Here is a 24,092-nt window from a genome sequence, read left to right on the forward strand (position 1 = left end):
GTAGGGTGCTGATTTGAACTCCCTTTCACGGGCCCTATTAGTTTATATTCATAAAAAAAGAAGGAACCAACCAACCATAAGGTTTAAAAAAAAAAAAAACAATATAAAATAATATCCGGGCTGAGCCAAAGGCAAGGCCCAGCTAAACAACTCAAAGCTGAACCCAAGCTAAAATTTACAAACTTGGCCAACTCGCACGGGCCTATCGCCTATCGGGCCTGAATGCGGAAGGGCTTAATCCTAATTCCTAAATCCTAACGTAATGAACCAGGCCTAGATTTTTGTTTGGGCCAACCCTCCCCTTCTCTTGGTTTGGGTCTTATTCCGCTGACGTTGGATTGGAATCCACATAACACCTATACTCCATCATAGAATGGAAATGATTCCTCTTTGATACCAATTCAACGGTTAATGATGTGAAACGTGGAAATGAATCAATATTATTTTTTTGATAATAAACAATAATAAATTAATAATTGGATAAGGCGAAAATGACGAGGACTGTCGATCTCGCGGAAGGCAAGCCAAGGCCATGGCGGTTCTTCACGTTTCTCCTCTCTCTTCCAAAATCACTCCAAAGCTGTCTCCTTGTCTCAGACCTCATCGCTCTAATTCCAAACCGATTTTGTGTTTATGCTCTTCCGACTATCGTGCGCACCAGCAACATTTACCTGTAACCAATTTACCCACTCTGCCTTCTGCAATTCTTTCCAGTTATCTGTTCAAGTCTAACAATTCGGTTCGCTCATCTTAGTTTGTCACTCATTTTAACAGAGATTGGAGAAGATCGTAGCTCCAGTACATCACTTCTCATCTCTTGGTGAATCAATCGCTAGGGCAAGCTTGCTTGCTGTTCTATCTGCTTCTCTGTTCCTGGCTGATCCGGCGCTTGCATTCAAGGTAATTTCTCTTCTTTCTTGCTCTTTGGTTTTGGATTTGCAAAATATCAACAGAACAAGAAGGAAATCTAGTTCTGCATTTTTTTGGGCTAATAATCATTTTTGCGTTAAGGTCTTAGCTGTATCCTCTTTATTTCCCTCAAAGTTATGATTTTTTTTTTTTTTTTGATTCTGCATGTGTGTGTTCTTTTTCTTTGTTTTTCTCAATGTGGAAGGGAGGAGGTCCTTATGGGGCTGAAGTTACGAGGGGTCAGGATCTTACTGGAAAGGATTTTAGCGGAAAGACTTTGATCAAGCAGGACTTTAAAACGGTACAGACTCCGACGGAACATTTTATAGCTGGCACTAAGTTGTTGACTTGTTAATGACTCATTGGTTCCTTGTTTTCTTTATTCTAGTCGATATTAAGACAAGCCAATTTTAAAGGTGCAAACTTATTGGGTGCTAGCTTCTTTGATGCCGATTTAACAGGTTTCGTTTTCTCTTTACACTCTTATTATTTGTGCTACATTTAACTAGTTATGTACTTTCCGTGAATTTCCAACTCGTATATATTTTAGGGATCACTCAAAGCTTCTATTAACCGTTAAATGTGGATTCTTATATGTATACATAACCATATCTTCCATTTTGACCTAGAGAATCATAACATGTGCTTAAAGTCCTAATGCCTGAGCACTTCTCAGTTCTCACCTACAAACATAATGGTTTTAGTATGACAGAACCATCTTTCCTGATTGGTTAATTCATTGCACCACTAGCACCAACATTTCTATCAACTCAGACCCCACAAAAAGATGAAAAGATCAACATAAGGGCCTGTCCTTGCACCATGCATCTTTCCTGAGTATGATTTGATATATGGTATTTTACCAGCCATATATCAAAGATCTCAATTGAACACCTTCCCAAGAAAAAAAGGCAAGGTCCATTGCTTTACTTTTTAGAACATTTAAATGATATGTAAAATCTTGCTTATGTTTAAGCAATTTTGCTTCACTACTCTTGTTGTTTGTATTGTTGAGTTACTATTACATGTATCTATGCAACATAGTGTCTTAGATACTCAAACACAGATTACCATATAGGGGCTGATATAGCAGGAGATCTGAATGATTCTAATTGATTACTTTCTTATTATTGCTATGGTAGGCGTTGCTAACATTTTGCAATATTGTAGAAGTAGAATATCAGGTGACAAATAAGTGAGCTATACAATTATTGCTGCGTCATTGTTAAGAAAATACAATATGCATTTCTACAAAACAGTAAAGTGTATGAACTAGACTAAAGGAGGTTGACTTGGATTAGTTTTGGGTATATTATATAAAAACAACTAAACAAGAATAGATCCTAAAGAAATCCCACTTCCTCATGAATTTATCTTGAATCGGGACCTTTTGGCTCAACTTTATCCCAGCTTTGCCGAAGGAGCAACCCCATTTTTCTTATTATGACATAGTGGTTGATGTCGATAAGCTCAAACTTCTGTTATGGCAAAGCTCTCAATGGGTAAATACTATATCTGTGCAGGAGATCATACTGTAAGTTATTTCTTCAGGTGTTTCCATATATTGGAAAAATAGCCATCATTAAGTATTCTATTACTTTTTGGTTATTTCGTCCACACTCTATTACTTTTTGGTTATTTCGTCCACATGTATCATTGTTGGATTGAGTAATTTTCCACCCTGGACTTCTTCACCAACTCTTAACTACTCATTCTATTGTTTTCTATCTTAATCTAATTCATATTTTTGCACTTTTCTTTTGAGATATTATTCACCCGCTGTCCATATCTATCTTTCAGGGGCTGATCTTTCTGATGCTGATCTTAGAGGTGCAGATTTTTCCTTGGCAAATGTGACTAAGGTGATCTTGCTAATTCTAAGATCCGTGTCTTGTTTTGTTTCTAATACTTTCATTTATTTTCTTTTTCTGCATGTTCTATGGACTACAGTCTCTCATTTTGCACAGGTTCTTATTTGTATAAATCCCATACTACCAGAGATCTATAGCTTACCATATTGCCCATATAACAAAGCAGTTGATAAGTCTAAATAATGCATTCGATATTCAAGTTTTCATCCATTCTTTATACCCTTATATAATCATGAACCATGAAAACAAGTGTGAGAAATGTGGAAAAGCAAAAGGAAAAAAAATCCAAGCTTAATTTTATATCCTACTAAACAAACATGGTGATTAATATTTCAACTATAAAGGCATAAGTTCCCTGGTGCAAACTTATAATCTGTAGTTCCGAGTGTGACCCTGTACAATTGATTAAACACTTAGAAAGGTAATAGATTAACCTAGAGGTTTGGAAGTAAGATATGCAAGGTCACAGGACTAGACTGTTTAGTAGATTAGGTTAGTATTCTTATTCTGGCAATACAAGTGAAAAAACCTAAATAAAGAGATTGAGACCTTCTGAAATTGTTAAAATTCAAAAGTCCACCTAAGTTTAAAAGGTGGCTGTATTTAGGTGGTTTCTGAGACAACTCAAATATCTCTCATATGGGTGAGAATTTTAAGAGCAAATTGAATTACTCCCCCCCACCCCCCACCCCCCACCTTAATAAATAAATAAATAAGGAATTACTCCCCAGTCCCCATAAATTTCAAAGCTCCATAAGGAAGCTAGGATGACGGAACTCTGTATGCCCTGTGTGCTGCATGACAAAAGGTGGCACATTTGTCCCGTGATCTATACAAGATTGCAGTTTCCCCTGTTTCTTTTTATTCTTCAATGCTTGCATTAATTGTCCATCAGGACATAAAATTTATTTCCCAATCCAATCCTTTTTTTTTTGATAAAATCCAATCCTTTTTTTTGATAAGTATTCCCAATCCAATTCTTTGAGCAATTGGATTTTCACAAGTTTGGGTATCAAATACAACCTTAATGAATTTTCTCAAGGTCTAGATTAACAAGTCCTAACTATTCATCAAAAAAAAAAATAAAAAACAAGTCCTAACTGGACATCTTTTGTGGTGTGGATATGAGTCTATCTACTTAAGAATTGTCAGAATTCTCAACTCAAAATAAAACTAGGAAGACAAACAGTGAGCGAGCTGGCATCGTATGTTGTGTCATTAGGTTTTTCTTCAGATGAACTTAAGATGCCTCAATGTGTAAACATACATTAGCGTGTATATGGATGTAGGTATTATTTCCATGATTGGGAATCCATGACATGGTAAATGGTAGTGAACATACAAAAATAACCATACTACTGTCTTGATTTTGGTAGTCTTGAGTGTACTGCAACTGTGACAGAGTCTAGCTTTATTCAAGTGTTCCATGAAGTTTTTATTGAACCAATGAACCCATCATCCCAACAAAAGGTCCGATGCAACATATTTTCAATAAAAATGGGCATATTAGAAGTACAAAGTATCAATTTAAACTTTCTCATCAAATGGCTAGCAAGAGTTTTGGATTATCAACAAAATCAACTGCTTGAATATTTCAACATTAGGAGTTTGTACTGTGTCATCAAATGGCTAAAGGTCTCCTGCTGGTTGTAGTGGAGACTTGGGATCTAATCATGCATGCACCTGGGTGTGTGTGTGTGTGGGGGGGGGTTATTGGTTTGGGGTATGGGCTACCCCTTGTTGTGTAGCCCCTTGGAGCAGAAAAAGGGAGCGGGGGTAGTCAAATTGGGTATGATGTATATAACATTATCTAATGGATCAATAGAATTTGTCCAGGATACAATTATTCCCCCAAATTGGAAAATGGCATTATTAGCATTGAAAATCTACTTCTGGAGCTGTATCTACTATAATCCATGCTTTTATTTATGAAAGTATCACCTCTGTATTGGTGCTTATGCATGTTACTCTCTCACTGTTGCAGGCCAATTTGAGTAATGCAAACATGGAAGGTGCACTTGCTACAGGGAATACATCCTTCAGGGGTTCCATAATAACTGGAGCAGGTATCTAGTAGAAACACCAAATGGTGATTAGTGTCAAAGGTCTCAAAGTGTGTTATAATAAAAGATAATTTACTCAATTTTATAATTATTTGGTCAAGAAAGAGTACATTGTTATACAGAAGCACAGGGCCACTAAGTATATATAAACCCCAACTATAACCATTCAGATGATTTGTAGTTTATTGACTCTTGGTGGTCTGTGTATTATCTAGATGGTAAAATGTGGGAATGATGTTTACATGAAGTGAATATTCCTAAACATTGACCCAAAAGGAAAAAAAAATCTCCCTAGCCAAGTATCTGCCATTTCTCCACAGAGTTTTCAAGAGCATTTGAGGATTATGCCTTGAAGCTCACCTTAAGTTGAGACTTGAGAAATGCCTCAGGGTTTAATATTTGAGGCTCATAAACAGTAGGGATATTTGAAACCATCCAATCTCATCAAATTTTAGTTGGTCAAATGCCCTTGGTATGGCATATAAGCCCTGTCCCAACTATATTGGGTCAGCTATATGAATCCTGTTTTCCCATTCAATTATGTTTAGTGCCATATCCATTGTTTGCTGGCCTTACAACTATTTTATAGAATTTTCCTTTTAACCTAAGTGCCATATCCATGCTTTATGTGTTAATGTATTGAATTGGTGGTTGGTGCATCCTCAAGTTCTATTATATATGAATATATGATCATGATTTTGCCATTGTTTCATCTCAGGATTTGGTTGTTACAGAAGTACTGGTATTAATAACAATTAGTATTAAAACTACCTGGTCATTTAGTGTAATGAGATCTTTGAAGTGATTATCAATTTAACAAGCAGCATGGAGGAGCTTAGGTCTTGCCTTACTAGGCGTTTCAGTTAGTAGGCGTAATCCATAAAATGGTTACAAAGTGAGTAGCTAATTTTAAATATTCCATATGTGGTCAGACTTCACAGATGTTCCTTTGAGAGATGACCAAAGAGAGTACCTTTGCAAAGTTGCTGATGGGTAAGAAGCTTTGCGATACATTTTCAGCCTTGGTAATTCCATCCAGGAAATTATACCTCCATTAACAACTTACAATTTGGTATTTGTTCATCAGGGTGAATCCAACAACAGGAAATGCAACAAAAGACACGTTGCTTTGCAGGTAGTGTCTCAAGAAATCAACTTGTTGTATCAAAAGAAAAAGATGATCGCATCCATTATCAGTTTAATGTTTTTTTTGCCCATGTTGGTTGAGGAATTTTATTGCTTGTTACTACCATACTATATATGTAAATAAGTTGCTATTATAATTTCCATCTCCATTTTTTTAGAAAAAAAGAGAATCTATTTGATGGCCCATCTATCAGTTACCTCAACCACTCATTTGGTGGCCAAACTTATGGGAAAGATTGTCCCTTCACCAATTGAAACTTGTAACATTGAAGAGTGAAAATTTGACGAAGAATTAACAGTCTTGCGTCCTTTTGCCTGCTTGGACCTGATGATTCTGATTTTAATCTTCTAATATGAGCAAGTCTGACATGTTCTATTAGTGTTATTTCACCATAGGTTATCAAATTAGAGACCATTCAATTAGCGGACCACCTAATCTAGGAACCTAGAACTCAAAACCAAGCCATGTTAAACATCATAAAACTAGTGCCATCGTCTGATACTTAAATGGCAGTTTGACCTGAGAAGGCTTGGATGATGATGATGAAAGAGGATTGTATAGAGCATGTGCCGTGCACAAGGCCTGAAATTTAAATGAAGGTAGTATTTTGGTAATGTTGAATATGAGGGAGTGAAGAATTGGGACATAATCTTGATATAAACGAAGGGGAAAAGGTTTTAGTTTAGACTTTAGATGACAGCTCGACAACGGTGGTTAAAAATTAAAATATCATTATTGGCATGGATTCCATAGAACGGCTTCCCTTACTATTATGATTAATTCTGGAAATAAGACAGAACTGGGAAATAAGTGTAAGCCGCCAACCATGACATATGTATCTATATTGTTAGTTTCTTACCAGAAAAGTAATTAGCTTGCTAATTATCTGATTATGCCTTGTTACATGGATTTGCATGAATTATCTCATTTGTTAGAAGTCATGGAGATGGGTTGTATATATGTTAATTTGGTCAGCTGCCATTTACTTATGGGTCTTCAATCTTCATATTGGGTGGAGGGACCCCACTGGCTGTTTGGGGCCATGAGCAGCATTTCCTTGTTGGGTGAGAGATCGAAATCTTTTCCACAGTTGGTGGAGATCATACGCTAGCCGGACTGAAATCTTTCACTTTACTGCAATTCCTTTTTTTTTTAACATTTTCCTAATTCACAAGAGAAAGGGCAAGTCAGGGGTGATGAACAGAATTCTTTTTCCTCTTTTCCGTGGACGATCTCATGTGGGGACGATCCAAACATGGGAACCCTTCAATGTAGGATTGGGTTGTGAAGAGTACTGAAACATGAATTTCTCCTGTGCTACATAGCTCTCATAGAGAATCATTATCTTGGCATAGGTCTCGGGCCAATATACTTCCCATCAAACGGACCACCCACGCAATTCAAATTCAAATATTCTTTGCTCCAGTTTTTGGCTTCAATATAGAGAACAACCATTCAACCAGGGCCACCTACGCTAGGCTAAGAGGTTTAGTTTAGAATGAAACTAAAGTCATCTGTTTGATTCAAATTTTATTGCTCTTGGGCAGTTGGACCCTCGAACAAAAACTTGTATATAAAAATAAAGGATCCATGTGACCTTTCCTTGTATACAATGGCTTCTTTTATTTACTTATTTCTGTTTGTTTGTTTTTATGTTTCTTAAATATATAGTTCTATACGTGCCTAGGGGTGTCAATGGATTGGGTTTGGGATGGATTTCATCCGAAGCAAAATCAATTTGAACGGGTTGGATGGATTAATAAGACATATCGAAGTGGACCAGTCCAGACTTATTGGACCAAAGTATTTATTGGATTGGACCTGATTCATTTGTAATGGATTTATATTGGACCAGATCAGATTGTACCAATATTTGGTCCATGGACATAAAATAAGAATACGGTTATCAATGGATCAGGTTTGGGTTGGACCCAATCCAAATTAAAACCAATTTGAACAGTTTAGATGGTCCAAACATTGAATTGGACCAGTCCAGAATGGTCCAAAATATTCATCGGATTGTATTGGACCTGTTCCATCTGTAATGGATTCGTACTGGACTGGATCAGATTGGACCAATATTCAGTCCATTTGACAGCCCTATACGTGCCTCAATGCCTCTGGCTCATCTTGAAATAACGTAGTCCATTCTCTCTCTCTCTCTCTCTCTCTCTTACACGTGCACACTCAATTAGCATTAGGCAGTTTTCACTGCTTGGTCTATTCAACTTCTCAAGTAGAAGTCATGAGTCTCATAAGGCGTATTATTTTGTATGTATTTATACTCCTCCTAAACTAAACTGATCCTAAACAAAATTGAAATTATTCTCTTCCTGTAAATGCAGAAGTCCTCGCGCACTCTATAAGGCAAATTAGATTAGATAAAGATTTTGAAAATTCAAGTATTTCATAGGTGTCAATCATCAAACATTAAGGGGTGTTCTACAACATGAATTTTATGTTCTTTTTCACCAGTCGCCTGTTCCTCTGTTGCCACTTTTTCCTTTTTTTTTTTTTTTACTGCTACGAGGATTTCTGTATGGCCCCCTTTGTGCTATGCTTAAAGAAGGGTGATGTGATCATGTGACCACATGGAAAATTTGTTGGACCCCCAATTGTATAGTTGTGTTACAACGTTGGAGATTTTATACCGTTATCTGTTTAGACTTGCGTAAGGATAGAAGAAAACGGCAAATTTTACTACATATCGAGAATATGGAAGCATGAGCCTGTGGGCCTCGGTTCGGTTGGGTCCACGCCTCGAAACTGTTGAGCCCGCAAATCTCGTATAGAGGCAAGCCTGTAGCATGTGTGCTTGATGGGGGTCCTATTTGGGTTAGATTAATCTGACCAAAACCCAACCCAACCCGAAGTTGAGTTGACTGAACGCGGGCATACGTTGAAAAATATGAAACCAACTTGACTTCGGATTGGATTAGTGGCCGAGTCCTCCCTGAGTCCCTGACCCAGCCCAATTCTGACAATTGACAGAGAGCCTTGGGGATGAAAGTAGTTTCATAGATTGAGGGACTATCTACTCTTTTGACCACCCCCAATCCCAACCATGACGCCACGTGAAAGACTCCTTGCCAGTTGCCAGGTTTAAAATTCAAGTTACAGAAGACCTTAAAAATTCATGTTCCTGACCTCTGACCTGATACATGCCCTACGGGGGATACTGCCTCGTCAAGTCAAGTGTATTAGCAAGCTCTCATTTCACGTTAAATGGGTTTCACATATTCTCAATGCTTAATTAATGGCCAAGCTTTAGACTTTGAAATCATTCATAACTGGCTTGTATTATACATCAAACTTGGGATTCTTATAAGTGCTTATTTCACCTCATTTGAGAAGCTATAATTGTATAAAATTTGCAGAAGACTTTTTAATATCCCTCCCAAGTGAATTTCCAGAGTTTGCAGAGGTGTTTTCTCTCTTGAATCTTGATTACGGGTGGTGACTTTGAAAATGCTAGTATATTGTGGAAAGTTTAGCACCGTCCGAACAAAACTAACAGAACTTTCTGATAAAATTGGAGGAACCCAATGGACGTCATTCGCTGTTGCAGGATTATTTCTGCCACTTCTCTTCGTTTTTCTTCCCAACCATTCTTACTCCCAATCTTCCAAACTTTCTGTCTTCTTAGAACATCGATGGAGTTCTGGGCGGCCTAGCAATAGTTCTGATCACTACGCTGATTCCACCGATGCTCCCACTAGCATCAGCCACATTGTGTTCGGAGTGGCGGGTTCTGTCAACACATGGAGAACCAAGAAAAACTACATAGAAGCCTGGTGGAAACCCAACGAAACCCGAGGATTTGTCTGGTTGGAAAGAGCTCCAACGGATTACCTGCCATGGCCTTCATCCTCTCCTCCGTTCCGGGTTTCGGAGGACGTCGGAAGATTCAAAGAATTCGACAGACACAGGATGCGCCATGCGATTCGAATGGTTCGTGTGATCGCGGAAACATTCAGTGAGGATCACAAGGATGTGAGGTGGTATGTCATGACTGACGATGACACCGTCATCTTCATCGATAACCTAGTGGAGGTTCTCTCCAGGTATGATCATAACAAGTACTTCTACATCGGACATAACTCGGAGTGCGTTGATTCTAACTTCTGGAACTCCTACGAGATGGCATTTGGTGGAGCTGGATATGCTTTGAGTTACCCCCTCGCAAAGCTTTTGGCAAGCAACATGGACGAGTGTATAAAGAGATACCCTTTCCTTTTTGGGAGTGATCATATGTTACAGTCTTGTGTGGCTGATCTAGGAGTTCCATTGACTCACGAACGAGGGTTTCATCAGGTACCCATCTTGATCATAATTAGTTTTAATCTCCTGTTTATGTTAATCTTATTTCATTCAGGAGTTCCCACCAGCTGAGCTGAAATATTACTTGAGCCAGCTCCTTGATTGCTGAGTGGCATATCTCCGCAATTCTAGCTCAAAGAATAATGCTGTTTTGTGTTTTACAGATCGATCTAACAAGAGACATATCGGGCTTCTTATCATCCCATCCACAGGTTCCTTTTCTATCCCTCCACCACCTTGATGTTGTGGATCCCATCTTTCCCGCCATGGATCGTTATCAGTCCTTAAGACACCTAATGGAAGCTGCAAAAGTTGACTCGTCTCGTCTGTTACAGCAAAGCATCTGTTACGACAAGGAGAACAACTGGACCTTCGCCGTCTCCTGGGGCTACTCTGCTCAGATTTACCAGGAAATTTTCTATCCATGTACCTTACAGAGACCCATTGAGACGTTCAAATCGTGGAGAAACAAGGGAATACCACCTTTCATGCTTAACACCAGGCCTCTCTCCAACAACGCATGTGAAGCTCCACACGTCCTTTTCTTTGAATCCATAGAGCAAGCTAAGGGAGCCCAAATTATTACCAATTACATTCGAAAATCACAGCCAACTCGACAGCCTTGTTCGTCGAGCGGTAATCACTCCGCCAATTCGATGTTGAAAATTCGGGTCTCATCTCCGGCGATGAGGCTTAATGTGGTGAGTGAATCTCATATAGTTTCTCTGTTTGCAATATGGCTGTAGACTCACTCAACGCACGGTTCAGTAATATGGGCGTACGTCTTTCTGCAGGTTGGAACAAGGAGGGAATGCTGCGACGTTCTTCGTGGCTCTGGCACAAATGTTACCGAGCTTAAACTTAGGGCTTGCATGGAGGACGAAGTGGTCGCTTAATTAACCCCATACTAGAAGATTATACATAAAGCACTTGGATATGTATTGCTCAATTTCTTCGTGAAACTTGTTACTGTTGCTAATTTTTATTTTGAGAGATAAAACATGACAGGAATATTGTAAAATGAAAATAGTTCCTGTTCTGGCCCCTTTTTGGTGAAACAAAAATAGCATTCAATTTAAACAAAAAAGTACTATTTTAATTTTATTCTAACTTTATAATTATCCACCAATTCTTGGCCTGACCAATCTCTCGAAATGGGTAGCCAAAAAAAATCCATTAGAACTAGATAGGAAGATTAAATTGACTGCTCAAATCATTTTAGTCTTCCTACTTCTAATGGAAACAGCTCTTGTAACCCATGAAAATGGCTGCCCGAATCATTTGATAACACCCCTTACGCTTTTAAATAATTTTCAGGATAGATCCGCTCCTGACTAGTGACTACTAATAAATTAAACTCCCATATAATTTGATTTATCGGGTCTGATCTGATAAAATGTGATTTCAACTAACTAGCATTAAACTTGGGTTCATGCAAACAACATAAATTGTGAAAAACATTATATAAAATTTTGGGGGGTATTGGTGCAACAATAACCCCAGTTAACCCTCGAATAAGAATCAAACTCATACTCAGAATTGACCGCGACCCTATTCATAATCAGTAGCGTTGGCAATCTTGACCCCAACCCATTTGATCCACCCAATCCACACACCTTGGAATCCACCCATGCTATTGGATGGGTCAATATGGGTCGAGTAGGGGTGGGTATGAGCCGAGCTGAGCCGAATGGTAACAGGCTCGAGCTCGGCTCGAGACTATTTTACAAGGCTCGAGCTCGAGCTCAGTTCAAGCCAAAACCTTGAGCTTAAGCTCGGCTTGGCTTGACTTGTTTTATATTTTATAAAAATATTTTATAAAAATAAAAATTATATATAAATTTTTTATTTTATATTTAAAAATTTAAGAACTATAATAAATAATAACTATAATATTTTTATTTTATATATATATATATATATATTTGAGTTGGCTCGCGAGCCTCACGAGCCCAGCTCTAGTAGGCTTGAACTCGGTTGAAACAAAGCTGAGTCAAGCTCGAGCAACTTGTGAAAAGCTCGGCTAGTTGCCACCCCTAGGGTCGAGTAACCCATTAGGGTCAATGGAAAATGGTCAAGGTGGGTTGGGTTGAGGGTACCCAACTACCCATTAGGGTCTGGATGGGTTGGGCCAAAGTTAAACTCTATCTATACTCGCCAAATCTCAAAAAATAGCATGCCACATTTCACTTTGTGATTAAAAGTGAAATAAAATAGATTTTATTAACTTTTGTGTTCACATGCAATTTCACTTTGTGATTAAAAGTTAGGGTTTGGATGGTCTGCATCTCATTACAAATCCAAACCACCATACCACATTTCACTTTGTGATTAAAAGTGAAATACAATAGATTTTATTAACTTTCATGTTCACATGCAATTTTACATGAAATCAATTTTACAAAAGAATTTTATAAAAGAATTTTATGAAAAGTACTTTTACGAAAGCAGTTTTACAAAAATACTTTTACACAAAAGCACTTTTATAAAAATACATTTTACGAAAGCACTTTTACAAAAGAACTTTATGAAAGTACTTCTACGAAAACACATTTATGAAAGAATAAAAGCATTTTTATAGTACTTTTATGAAAGCACTTTTACAAAAGTACTTTTACACAAAAGCACTTTTACGGAAGTACTTTTATAGAAGTACTTTTGTAAATGTACTTTTATGAAAGCACTTTTATAAAAGTTATGCATTTTTTGCAAAATTTCTGCTATTTTCTACATTTTATGAAAATTTTTGGTAATTTTCTGCAATTTCTAGAAAATTTTGGTGTTTTTTTGCATAATTTCTGAATTTTCTAATGGTTTCATGCATTTCTTGCAATTTTCTGAGATTTTTTGCATTTTCTATGATTTTTCTGCAAAAGTTCTGCATTTTTTGTAAATTTCTGGTATTTTCTGCATTTTTTGTAATTTTTGGTATTTTTTTGCATTTTCTACAATTTTTCTGCTATTGTTTGCATTTATCTACAAGTTTTGCATTTTCAGGTATACGGGTTGACCTTTTTTTGTTATGTGGCTGTTTTGAAAGAGATGATTCTCTCAAAGGTGTTTTTTTTTTTTTTTGATATACGGGTTAACCCAACCCGTTTCTGTCATGTGGCAGTCTTAAGAGATGATTTTCTCAATTTTTTTTCAGACATACGGGTTGACCCGGCCTGGTTCTTTCACATGGCATCATTGAGAGAGATTATTCTCTAAAAAATTGTTATTTTTGGGTATATAGGTTGCCCTAACCCATTTCTACCACGTTATAGTCTTGAGAGATGTTCCTCTCAAAAATTTGTTATTTTTTGATATACAGGTCAACCCGACCCGTTTCTACCATGTGACAACATTGAGAGAGAGATGTTCCTCTTAAAAATTATTATTTCATGTGTACATAGGCCGTCCCAACCCATTTTTGTATTTATAGGTGAGGATAAATGGGTAAGTATGGGTGAGGGTGGTTAAGGGTCAATATGAGTGGGTCAAGGTTAAGGTGGATTATGATCCTTTTACAACAATTGATAGGCCAATATAGGTGGATTGGTATTCAACCTTACCCAACCCACCCTACCCATTTGCCACTGAGTCTGTTTTTTGTGGACTTGTGAAAGTGAACAATGGAGTGGAAGAGAACGCAAAGGATCCAAAAGTTGAATTTAGTTTCTTTTATTTGTATAACGATCCATAAGAGGGAAAGAAAAAGAATAAAAATTTAGTTTATTTTATAGAGGGTGTGAAGATGAACGAACCGAGCCAATTCCTCCTCTGGGCCGTGGGTGCAAATACAAAAGCTTGCAGAAACCCTACAAATTGAGATTCCAAGTATTAGTTGAAAGAATTCCAACTCAAGTATTCCTAAAATTGAACTGTCCTTAAGGTGAGGACAAGCAACTGCATTACTTTCCACTAAGACGTACGACGACTGTTCTCTATCAAATAGATGTATGGTTTGAGAAGACAAACATGCTTGCTAGCTCTGCACTACATCCTACGTGCCTGCAGCCTTCCAGTAGTTAGTAGCCATCAACCAAACTCTGATTATAGTTTGAGATTGTCCTGTTATATTGACTGAAGAGTCCAGTAGTGAGTGGCCATCGACTAGTCATTCTCCGTAATTTCTTTTCTCTTTGTCCTACTTTTCTGGTGGCAGAAGTATGGAAACTCCTCTGTCAAAGTCTAAATTACTCTTTTTATAGTTTTCTGTTTGCTCTTTTCAAATATTTACACGCAGAGGAACATAGAAGCTAGCCACGTGAATTAATATCTGCCTCTGGGGGTCTTAACTCTTTAGGTGGAGTGACGCTCACGGTTTCCGGGGTATACAGCTTCTAATTCTGACATGAAGAACGCTGTTCAGTCCATGCGCACGGCTGATTTCGCAGCATTGTCTTTGTGGCGCCTGCTCGATCATCAAATCATTACAGGTATTAGTTAGTTAGCTAGCTAATTACCAGTAAAAGCACTTAGATAATCCACGTGGCAAAATAGTGAGCGACAAGAATTCCATGTCACTGTTCACGTGGCCTGAACAGGAGCTTGCGTAGTGACAAAAGAAGTGAAAGAGACGGAGGAAGGTAGACGCAAATCTCACCGTCTTCCATTCGTCGGGCTCCAACTTGGGAGCAGAGACATTTACGGAGTGTACAGTCAATGCAGGAAGGTAGGAAGGTCGCTTACAGATCTTTGCATTCTCCCCCATAAATTTCTTATAAGAGGTCAGGGTCTGGCCGCCTTCAACCTCATCCTCAACCCGATCCAAGAAATAAATAAGAGGCCGATTACACGGTTGGCCACTCACGCGGCGGGTGTTGAACGTGAATGGTTGAGTACTCCTGCTCTTCCACGTCCGAAACGTCTGCAGCGTCGTGTCGAGCATCTTTGCCGTCAAGAAGAATGGATATATTTGGATGGTGTAGCCCCAAGAAACGGACACGGACCAGTTGCGCTCCAGGTCGTAACAGAAGCTTCGTTGTAGGGTTCGCCCCGGGTCCGCCTTGTACGCCCCCAAGAGCTTTGTCAAGGAGTCGCGCCGGTTGCTGGTTGGGAACAGGGGCTTCACGTAGTCGAGGTGGTGGAGAGACACCAACGGCGCAACCGGGTGTGACGCCAATAGACCGTAGGGATCTCCGCGAATATCGATCTGTCATTTGCACGAACAACAGAGGGGCAACTCAATCACACTAATTAGTCAATCACAATTCAGAAATCAGTTTCTTTTACTGAAAATTCTGCCCAAACACCTTCTAGGCTTTTTTTACTTTTCAATGTACGTTAGCAAAGAAGACAAATCGGGTGAGTTTGGCTTCTGTAAGGGCAAGCCGGTGCTTGCACCGTTCAAATCGGGTTGGGTGTTGGTAGTACGCAGTATGTATTGCATGGAGTAAAGGACAAGTGGCTCGCATCTAACTCGTTAAATTTTAGCAGGCCCATCTCAATAATGATCTATGCAAATCAAAAGCCCATTTACGCCAAGAAACTTTCTACAATGCCACGTGTCCTTGTTACTACCATCCAAAGTGCAATTTTGAGGATAAAGTTGGACGGTGCGGATGGACTTCGAAAATACATTTCCTCTCCGTCCGATTTCATCGGTTTACGATAAACCACAAGGACATGAAAGACGGCATATTATTCTCTAACAGAATGGAGAGAGAGAGAGATGTAAATGTAACCTGATGGAAACCAGCTTCTTTGGTGAGTGGGACCCCAATCTCGCTCATGCAAGCCTGGATCTTCTGATCAGAACCGTACAAAGAGGCGTATCGATCAATGCAGACGTCCAACACCTTAGCAAGCTCGGCAGCGAGAGGGTAACTAATGGCGAAGCCGCCCCCACCAAAAGCCGTATCGTACGAGTGTATTACGTTTTGTTCAACACTTTCCGAGTTCCCGCCAACATAATACATCTGATTGTGATCGTACTTGGATAGCACAGAAACCAAATTCTCCACGAAAAATACCGTATCATCGTCTCCCATCACGAACCACCTGACATTCTCCAGCCCGAGTCGGAAACTTTCTAACACGATTCGGGCGATACGAACAGCGGAGCGGGAGCCGTACCAACTCGTGTATTTAAACCTCGATGAGTTCTCTGAAACTCGGTACGGCGGTAAGATTTCAGGCCACGGTTCCTCACCATCTGGGTTCTCGTCCAGCCAGACGAACCCCCGAGTAATGTTGGGTTTCCACCATAACTCGCTGTAGTGCCGGCGGTCCTTCCATGTCTTCGCCGAGCCTCCGATTCCAAACACGATGTGAGACACGTTCGTTCTTTCGTAATCGCCATAGCCGGAAGTACGGTGAAGTGTCTGGCTCTGGTGACTGGGATCCGCAACGCCGTCTTCGCATTGCAGGCATCTGAGCCAGCGTGATTGGCCGAAGAATGCCGAATAATAAACGAGAGAAACTGAAGAAACGAGAAGAAACGCCAAAGCTCCTTTCATTAATACCGAGAATGTATCTCCAATTTTCTCTGCCCCCGATGCAACTAATTTCCAGGCCTTGAACGGGTCATGACTCGTTACCCGGTTCTGATACATCTCTTATAAGAGTCTCCAATGACACGCAGAAGGCAAAAACGCAGAGTCTCGGATGACAAAAACACGCAGAAGGCAAAAACCAAATTTTAGAAACCGGCAACACAAACAAAAGAGACGCCATTTTTATCTCTTTCCTGTTTCCTCTCTCGAAATCCCTGGTTTCTCCTTCAAAATCGCCGTTTCAAAATCTCTCGACAGGAAAACTTGCATACAACGAATTAAGAGTTCTGAGATATTTAATCAGGGCTCTCTTATTTATTAGTAATTAACTACATGTATTATACGCGATAAATTTTTTTATATTAGTTATTTGAATTTTAGATATATCTAGAAATTGAAAATTAACAAAAGTATCAATAAATTTCTAATTATAAAAATCTCATGAAAGACTTATGTGGCTGTTGCCCACAACAAAAAAACTTATACCAAAATTCCTCTTTAATACATGGTGGTTGAAAAATAGAAAAAGGGTTTGTAGCTTTTCTCCCACTCTCTATTTTTCAATCTCACTCCCACTCTCCCACTCTGTGCTTAATGACCGTGTGATTTGAAAATAAATAAAAATGGTTTTCGGTTTTTGTCAATGTTTAAACAACCAGATAAGAGAGGTTCACGAGTCATATAAATATTATATATAATATATTTTACAAACCTTTAATGTAGTTAAATATGGTGGGTGGATGATAAGTTTCTTAATTTTTAAAACAAATGACTAGGGTTCAAACCTTTTAACTTACATTTTCTTTAAAATTCGTGCATAATAATGTAATATGTATAATAAATAGTCATTCATTAGTATAAGTAAAGAGGTCGATTACTAGTAATTAAGTTAATCTGTGAAAATAAGAGGTCAGTTAAAATCTTGTTAACAACATTTTAAAATTGAACTTATGTATGGACTTGGGCAGTCATGAAATTGGGACCGCTTCACTAGTTTTCCCATTCAACTGGTTGGTTAATCGGTTTCTAGCGTGTTTTGAGCAAGTCCGGTTATTGGGGTATGACCGAATTGGTCGGGGCCTTGAGTTATGGTTCAACCTTCCAATCTGGTCTGGTTTTCTAAACACCGGTTTCTGTATTTACGTTCTCTTTATCAATTTCTCTCATTCTCTCTATCTCTCTCTACTTATTGTTCTCCCTCAATCTCTCTCATTCTCTTTCTCGGTTGATCTCTCATTCTCCATTAATTTCTATTGTTCTTCAATTTCTCTCACACTCCTTCTCTTGTTCTTTTTTATTTTCTTATACACTTATATGGTATTAATCAAAACATATAAAAGAACACGAGACCAACTTGGTATGGTTCAAAAATCATTACATCAATTTGATAAAAATTCACAAGAAACTCTTGTCTATAAAATTTACACCAACTTAATAGAAATTTATTACTTAATTTTACAAGTGGTTGGTCCTTTTTATTCTTTTATATGGTCTGATTAATATTGTACAAGTTTGTAAGAAAAATAAAGAAAAAAGAACAAGAGAGGGAGTGGGAGAACGATAGAGATTGAGTGAAAAGGAGATATTCATTGAGAGAGAGAGAGAGAGAGAGGTTTTGATTTGGTTACATACCAGAGCTGAGAGAGTGGGAGATCAAGAGAGATGATTGTGAGAGTGAGAGAGAAGAGAGGGAGATAGAGGGAGCAGAAGAATAACTGGAAACCTATTTTCGGTATAGACTTTTTGTTGTGTTCAACATGGACTGAGAGTCATATGTTGGCAACAATCACATAAGCCTTTGATGACATGTCCAACATGTCCAACATGGACTGAGAGTCATATAGTCATATGTTGACTATAATTTTCCCTTTTAATTATATATTTCATTTACATTGTCATTATAAAAATAATTTTTACTTATTACACTTAATTTTTGTTTGTTTATGATATCATTTGACCCAAAATGTTAACCCACGGCCCAAAAAAGAAAAATAGTTTGACTTCTAGGTTGACATTAAATTTTGTATTACATTTCCATCATTGATAAAATTATTTCTTATGTATAATACTTATTTTTGTTCAACACAATTAATGCATAATATTAGAGAAGTACCTAATATTTTACTTTTTATAAATATATAGTATTGTATGTGCCCAAAATTTTTGCTACCTTTTTTTTTATATTTATTATTCAATTATGATATCTTGAGTTTATTTGAAAAGTTAGATCATTGACTCACCATCAAGATAAGAAAATATCTTTGTTTTAGGATTCGTTTTAAATTATATATTTAATCTACATTATATAAAGAATTTTTACTTATCACACTTAATTTTTGTTTGATATAATTAATATATAATTTTTATGTATTCTTTTGATTACTTGTACTTTTTTATTTTTAAAATATTTCTTATTTAACTATGATATAATTGATTAATCCATTTGCCCCAAACTACTAACCCACTACCCCAAAAGGAAAATAGTTTGATTTCTAGGTTGACATTAAATTTTATATTACATTGCCATCAATGATAAAATTCTTTCTTATGTATAATACTTATTTTTTCAATATAATAAATGTATAATATTAGAGATTTACCAATTGTTTTATTTCTGTAAATATAGAACATTACATATGTGCCCAAAATTTTCTCTATTTTTTGTGATTTTTTGTATTTTCTATTTATAGAATTTTATTATTTGACTATTATATCATTTCATTTCTAGGTAGATTTTAATTTTGACATTCAATTTTTATCATTAATAAAAATACGTCTTAAATTTCATACTTATATTTGTTTAGTATAATAAATATACAATATTATAGATATGCCCAATGCTTTTTTTATTTTTTTTGTATTATATATTTTATTTATTTTAATTTTTATTAATTAATTATGGCATTATATTTATTAACCCCTTTCACCCCAAATGGTTGAATTGCTTACCCACAACCGGGAGAGAAGAAAATGATATTGTTTTCAACTTACTTTTCAAAATATTTATTTTTAAATATGAAAATTAATGTTATAAATTTAATTAAGAGAATTTAATGATGAAAAAAATATATCCAAAATATAGGATTTAATGAGAAAGAATATAAAAATAGTTTTATTTCCAATTGATTTTAAATTTTATATTCTATTTACATTACTAATAAAATTATTTATTAATTTGGTGTAATTAAAAGTTTAGTAAGAAGAAATTCAGTTCAAGAATTAATTAACAACCCATCAAAGGATAAGCTGCCCAAAAAATGATAATGCAATTACGTAAGTGCCCCCAAGGTGGTATTAGAACTACAAATTAAATTACTGTAGATTGCTTTAACATTCCGTCGCACTCTGTCATATGTGGTATCACATGATTAATATATTTTCTTACAATTCCTAAAATGCCCTTTTCTGACAATTTGTCTAAATCTATTCTATCTCCTCTTAAAAAAATCCTCGATACATTGCTTTCCCCTGCTTCTCCCCTAAACTTATACTCCCTTTTAAATCCTCCGGTACCATGACAGCACGACATGCCCTCAAACTAGCACCCCACCAAATTCATCAGCCCCACACTCACCGACACTGAAGTCATAGACCGGTGAGTGTGGTTGTCTGCATCTTGTTTGTGATAATGTTGTAGATACACTGGTCATAGACCCGTGCTTCAGGTTCACGTCAACAGTTATGCGGTTGTCGTTAGTATTGAAAACATTACCCAGAGGACAGAACTGGTATTTTGGAAACAAAAAGTCAATGTTGATACTTATTCAGGTTATGGTTAAGCTGATTCCGAATGCTATGTGGTATCTATGTGGTCGTCTTATCTCTTTGGACATGTCAGTACCACGTCGTATCCGTGGTCTTACTCTACCTTTCTAGCCATAACAATTTCATGTCATGTGGATAAGTATGACTAAGACAGGAGAGCGAATGGGGACAATTTCGTTGGGGATTAGGTTTTATCCTAAAAACCTCAACAATTAACCTCATCTTGACAATTCCGAGAGCCTCATTCAACCAGGATACAGATCTTCAGCTATAAAAAGATACCTCCCACTCAAAGTAAATGATCCATCTCTTAACTCCCATATTGTTACTTTGCTCAGACCAGCACTACTCTTTGCTTGATTGGCCCGACCACCTACTGCCTTCTACTGGTTTGAGCGTCGGAGTGCATACCCGGGAACAATTCCTCGGGTATCTGACATTTTATTGATTTCAGATTTCAATGCACGACTTTGTCTTTCCACCTCAGATTCGTCCAATTGGCAAGAATTATCTGACTACGACCTCGATTCTTACACTACGTAGGATCGGGCAGCATTAATACCCATTTTCCTGTTCAGGGTTGGTGGCATGGCCGTTTGCTAGTCCAACAAGTCCGCCAATAGGCCGTGCCAAATACAAGTTGGTTCATGTTGTGAGGACTCAGCATGGGGCTAATGACAAGGTATTACGTAGTGTTTATCAAGAGGAAGACGTCAATAAAGTTGGCGTCTCCCTGTCCACCGTTTTGGCAATACATCTTCGAGCTCATACGGTACGAGTTGGCCTACACTGAGGCAATGGGGAGAATGCGCAAGGGCAATCGCGTCTAGCTTATTGCGTTCATTGAGCAAGAATGGAATCACGTCCTTGAATTTGAATGGCGACGACATTGAAAATGAAGAGGAAGAAGAAAAGAGGATCAGAGAGGCTTTGTTGGCTTCTGACCCGAACCAGAACGGCAACGACCTCAAACCTGTTTGTATGCCATTTCTTCTCCGGTAACTGTTGGCTTCTCCTTGGTTGTGTAAAGTCCATGATAAATCTCCAATTTTCATCAGTTAGGTTTATTGACTGAAAATCTATCGGCTGAACTCAGATTTAAAATTTTAAATAAAGTGGGTTTTATTTGAAAATTTGAGAAATAATAAAGGGTAAATTTAATATTTCCTTTTTTCTAATGCTTAATTATGATGTCAATTGTTAGAAAACTTAAGGGGTATTTAAATATTTAAGGGTAAAATTAATCAATTTTCTAAATCATAAAGATACTTTAAGAAATTTACCCTTTTAATATCAAAAAAAAATTAGTCAATTTTCTAACAGCCCGAGCTTGGTGCATTTTAGCAAAATATGTGCATCCCACTTTTTGTTATCTTCGCCATAAAAACAAAGTGAGTGTTTGGTTGGAACCTCGGAGAAATTGATTTATCAAAATTAACTTATAACATAATTTAGTTTGACTTGTCACACTACCATGTCAAAAATCGATTGGAAAATTTTGTCAATTTGTTAAACTGCCGGCTTTATCATCACAAATTTGTTAAACTACATTTTTGACAAATTTGCAAGTGGGAATCCACGAATCAGTTTCTCCGATCAAACATCCCCTTACTAATTTCAATGGTATTCCTTTTGAATTTGTTCAAGAGTTAATAGAAGAAGGCAGGATCAAATAATTTGATATTATTCTTAAGGGCCTGTTTGCTTTTTGGTAAGTTATTTATCCGTGTAAATACATTAATTCAGGTAAGTGTTTCCTAGTAAACACTCATCTGGGTAAGTGCATTTATCATGTTCTTTTATTTTTCAAGTAAACAAGGCAATTACCATTTTAACCATAAAAATCTATTGTTAAAAGGGGCATTTTGTTTCATTAAAGTGTTATCAATTTTCCCCCAGGTGGGAAAGTTATTTACTCACCAAGTAAGTTATACCTAGGAAAATAAATTTTCCTTGGTCCCCTGAAAAAAGAACATGGGTTTTTTTGGTCAATGGGAACCAAAATCCCATTGACCAACTTCCCCCTTTTCAAAATCCAAAAAAAAGAATGCCTCCTAATTCTCCTTTTACAATTTTGTCTTATAGTGATTTTTTAAAAAATAATTTTATACCTTTAAGCCTTAAAGGCAAATTTCATTGACAGGCAAGATAAAAGAAATCAATGGCTTAGCCAAGAATTGTTTTACTAGGGTCATACAATAATTTAAAGTTTCATAAAAATGTCAAAAAAGTATTATTATTATTATTATTATTTTCAATTGACACAAGGGCTTTTGTGCCTAATTGAGAGAGCTAAATTTGTGATTGTTAACTAAGATGTTTAATAAGATAGTAAAAGAGAAGAGGATAATTGATGATTGGAGAAAAGTAGTATGATGCATATATTTAAGAACAAATGTGATATATAAAGTTGTAATAACTTTCGAATGTATGAGAGAACCAATTTACCTTTATACGCATGGAAGCTATATTGCTTTTGACACAATTGATATGAAAACTTAGAGAGACAAACGAAGATTTTCATTTGATGTTCATTGATCCAGAAAACACTTATGATAGAGTTCTTAGAGGGATAATATGGTGAGTCTTGAAAAAGAAAAAATAGATTGAAATAGATATATGGATCTAATTAAGGATATGTATATGGGGAAACAACCAATGTTAAAATTCTAAGTAAGGGAGATTTTAGATTTTACAGTTATGATGAGTCTTCACCAAAGTTTATTACTTATCCTTTATCTATTTGCACTGATCATAGATGAATTGACTAAGCAAATTCATGAAGAAGCGATAAATGCAAAATGAAGCTTATAGGTGAATGCCCTAGAAACAAGAGATAAATCAGGATACACTTAAGATTGAAAACCAAGAAATAAATCAATGTGACAATTTTTAGTACCTTGATTCAATAATTCATAACAAGGGAAAGACTGATAAAGATGTCACATAGAAAATTAGAGCAAATTGAGCAAAATGGAGGTGAAGGAAAGAGAGGATTGGCTACGGAGATGTGTGGTGGGGGAGTACAAGGGAGGGCACCTATTGGATTTGGATTTACAAAATTGGGCAGACAAGGCATGGAGATGCCAAAGTTTAGGCATTTGGAGGGAGGTCGATGTTTGTTCATTCTAGATTTAGAGGTAGAAGTTGGTCGAGTTTCAGAAATGTCTCCATTGTTGTTGGATGGGAGACTGCTCACTTTGTACCGGTGGTCACTGTGTTTGGAGAAAGGCAATGTGATCGAGCATAGGCGGAGAGCTTGGTGCTTTGGACTCTTGCTTCATGACTGGTGTTTGGAGGTTTTCAAAGAGGTGGGGAAAACCTCTTTGTGGATAGACGTTGAATTGATGGTGTGAGCTTCGGCTCTGCATGAGTTTCCCAAGACTTTGACAGTGAAAGTGTAGAAGGAGGTCTTCATTCTGAGAATTGGGGTTGAGGGTCCCGAGTCCTTGGTTGATCGCTCGAATAGGAGCTTCAGGTGGGTGGCAACTGGCAATTGACCCTGCGAATGGGTCACCAAGGGTGGTGTTTGGAGCGG

General features: G+C 37.2%; 2 protein-coding genes and 1 pseudogene across 3 annotated transcripts; 2 read left to right on the forward strand and 1 right to left on the reverse strand.

The window, feature by feature from the left end:
• The first annotated feature begins 491 nt into the window (after positions 1–491).
• LOC104601102 (Tetratricopeptide repeat (TPR)-like superfamily protein) lies at positions 492–6,297 on the forward strand. The gene is made up of 8 exons (XM_010264297.3): positions 492–673; positions 775–900; positions 1,115–1,210; positions 1,298–1,370; positions 2,710–2,771; positions 4,765–4,846; positions 5,776–5,836; positions 5,931–6,297. The coding sequence occupies exons 1-8, from the start codon at positions 533–535 to the stop codon at positions 5,980–5,982; spliced, it is 693 nt and encodes a 230-aa protein (XP_010262599.1). The 5' UTR covers positions 492–532; the 3' UTR covers positions 5,983–6,297.
• A 2,944-nt stretch (positions 6,298–9,241) lies between these two features.
• Positions 9,242–11,439, forward strand: LOC104601103 (uncharacterized). Its single transcript, XM_010264298.2, has 3 exons — positions 9,242–10,304; positions 10,475–11,011; positions 11,105–11,439. Exons 1-3 carry the CDS (start codon positions 9,459–9,461, stop codon positions 11,204–11,206), a joined length of 1,485 nt encoding a protein of 494 aa, XP_010262600.1. The 5' UTR covers positions 9,242–9,458; the 3' UTR covers positions 11,207–11,439.
• Positions 11,440–13,958: 2,519 nt separating this feature from the next.
• LOC104601308 (uncharacterized) lies at positions 13,959–17,110 on the reverse strand (annotated as a pseudogene). Its single transcript, XR_016082913.1, has 3 exons — positions 15,980–17,110; positions 14,899–15,447; positions 13,959–14,706 (listed from the first exon to the last, which is right to left on the reverse strand). The product of XR_016082913.1 is annotated as an uncharacterized LOC104601308 (transcript).
• Between the last annotated feature and the right edge of the window lie 6,982 nt (positions 17,111–24,092).

This window comes from Nelumbo nucifera, chromosome 2 (assembly GCF_055504915.1).
Source record: "Nelumbo nucifera cultivar China Antique chromosome 2, China Antique-T2T, whole genome shotgun sequence".
Taxonomy (NCBI): domain Eukaryota; kingdom Viridiplantae; phylum Streptophyta; class Magnoliopsida; order Proteales; family Nelumbonaceae; genus Nelumbo; species Nelumbo nucifera.

Coding starts and splice junctions, on each gene's coding strand:
- LOC104601103 (XM_010264298.2), top strand. CDS start 9,459: ATGCTAGTATATTGTGGAAAGTTTAGCACCGTCCGAACAAAACTAACA. Junction 10,305..10,474: donor ACGAACGAGGGTTTCATCAG/GTACCCATCTTG, acceptor TGTGTTTTACAG/ATCGATCTAACAAGAGACAT. Junction 11,012..11,104: donor CGGCGATGAGGCTTAATGTG/GTGAGTGAATCT, acceptor GTCTTTCTGCAG/GTTGGAACAAGGAGGGAATG.
- LOC104601102 (XM_010264297.3), top strand. CDS start 533: ATGGCGGTTCTTCACGTTTCTCCTCTCTCTTCCAAAATCACTCCAAAG. Junction 901..1,114: donor ATCCGGCGCTTGCATTCAAG/GTAATTTCTCTT, acceptor TCAATGTGGAAG/GGAGGAGGTCCTTATGGGGC. Junction 1,211..1,297: donor TCAAGCAGGACTTTAAAACG/GTACAGACTCCG, acceptor TCTTTATTCTAG/TCGATATTAAGACAAGCCAA.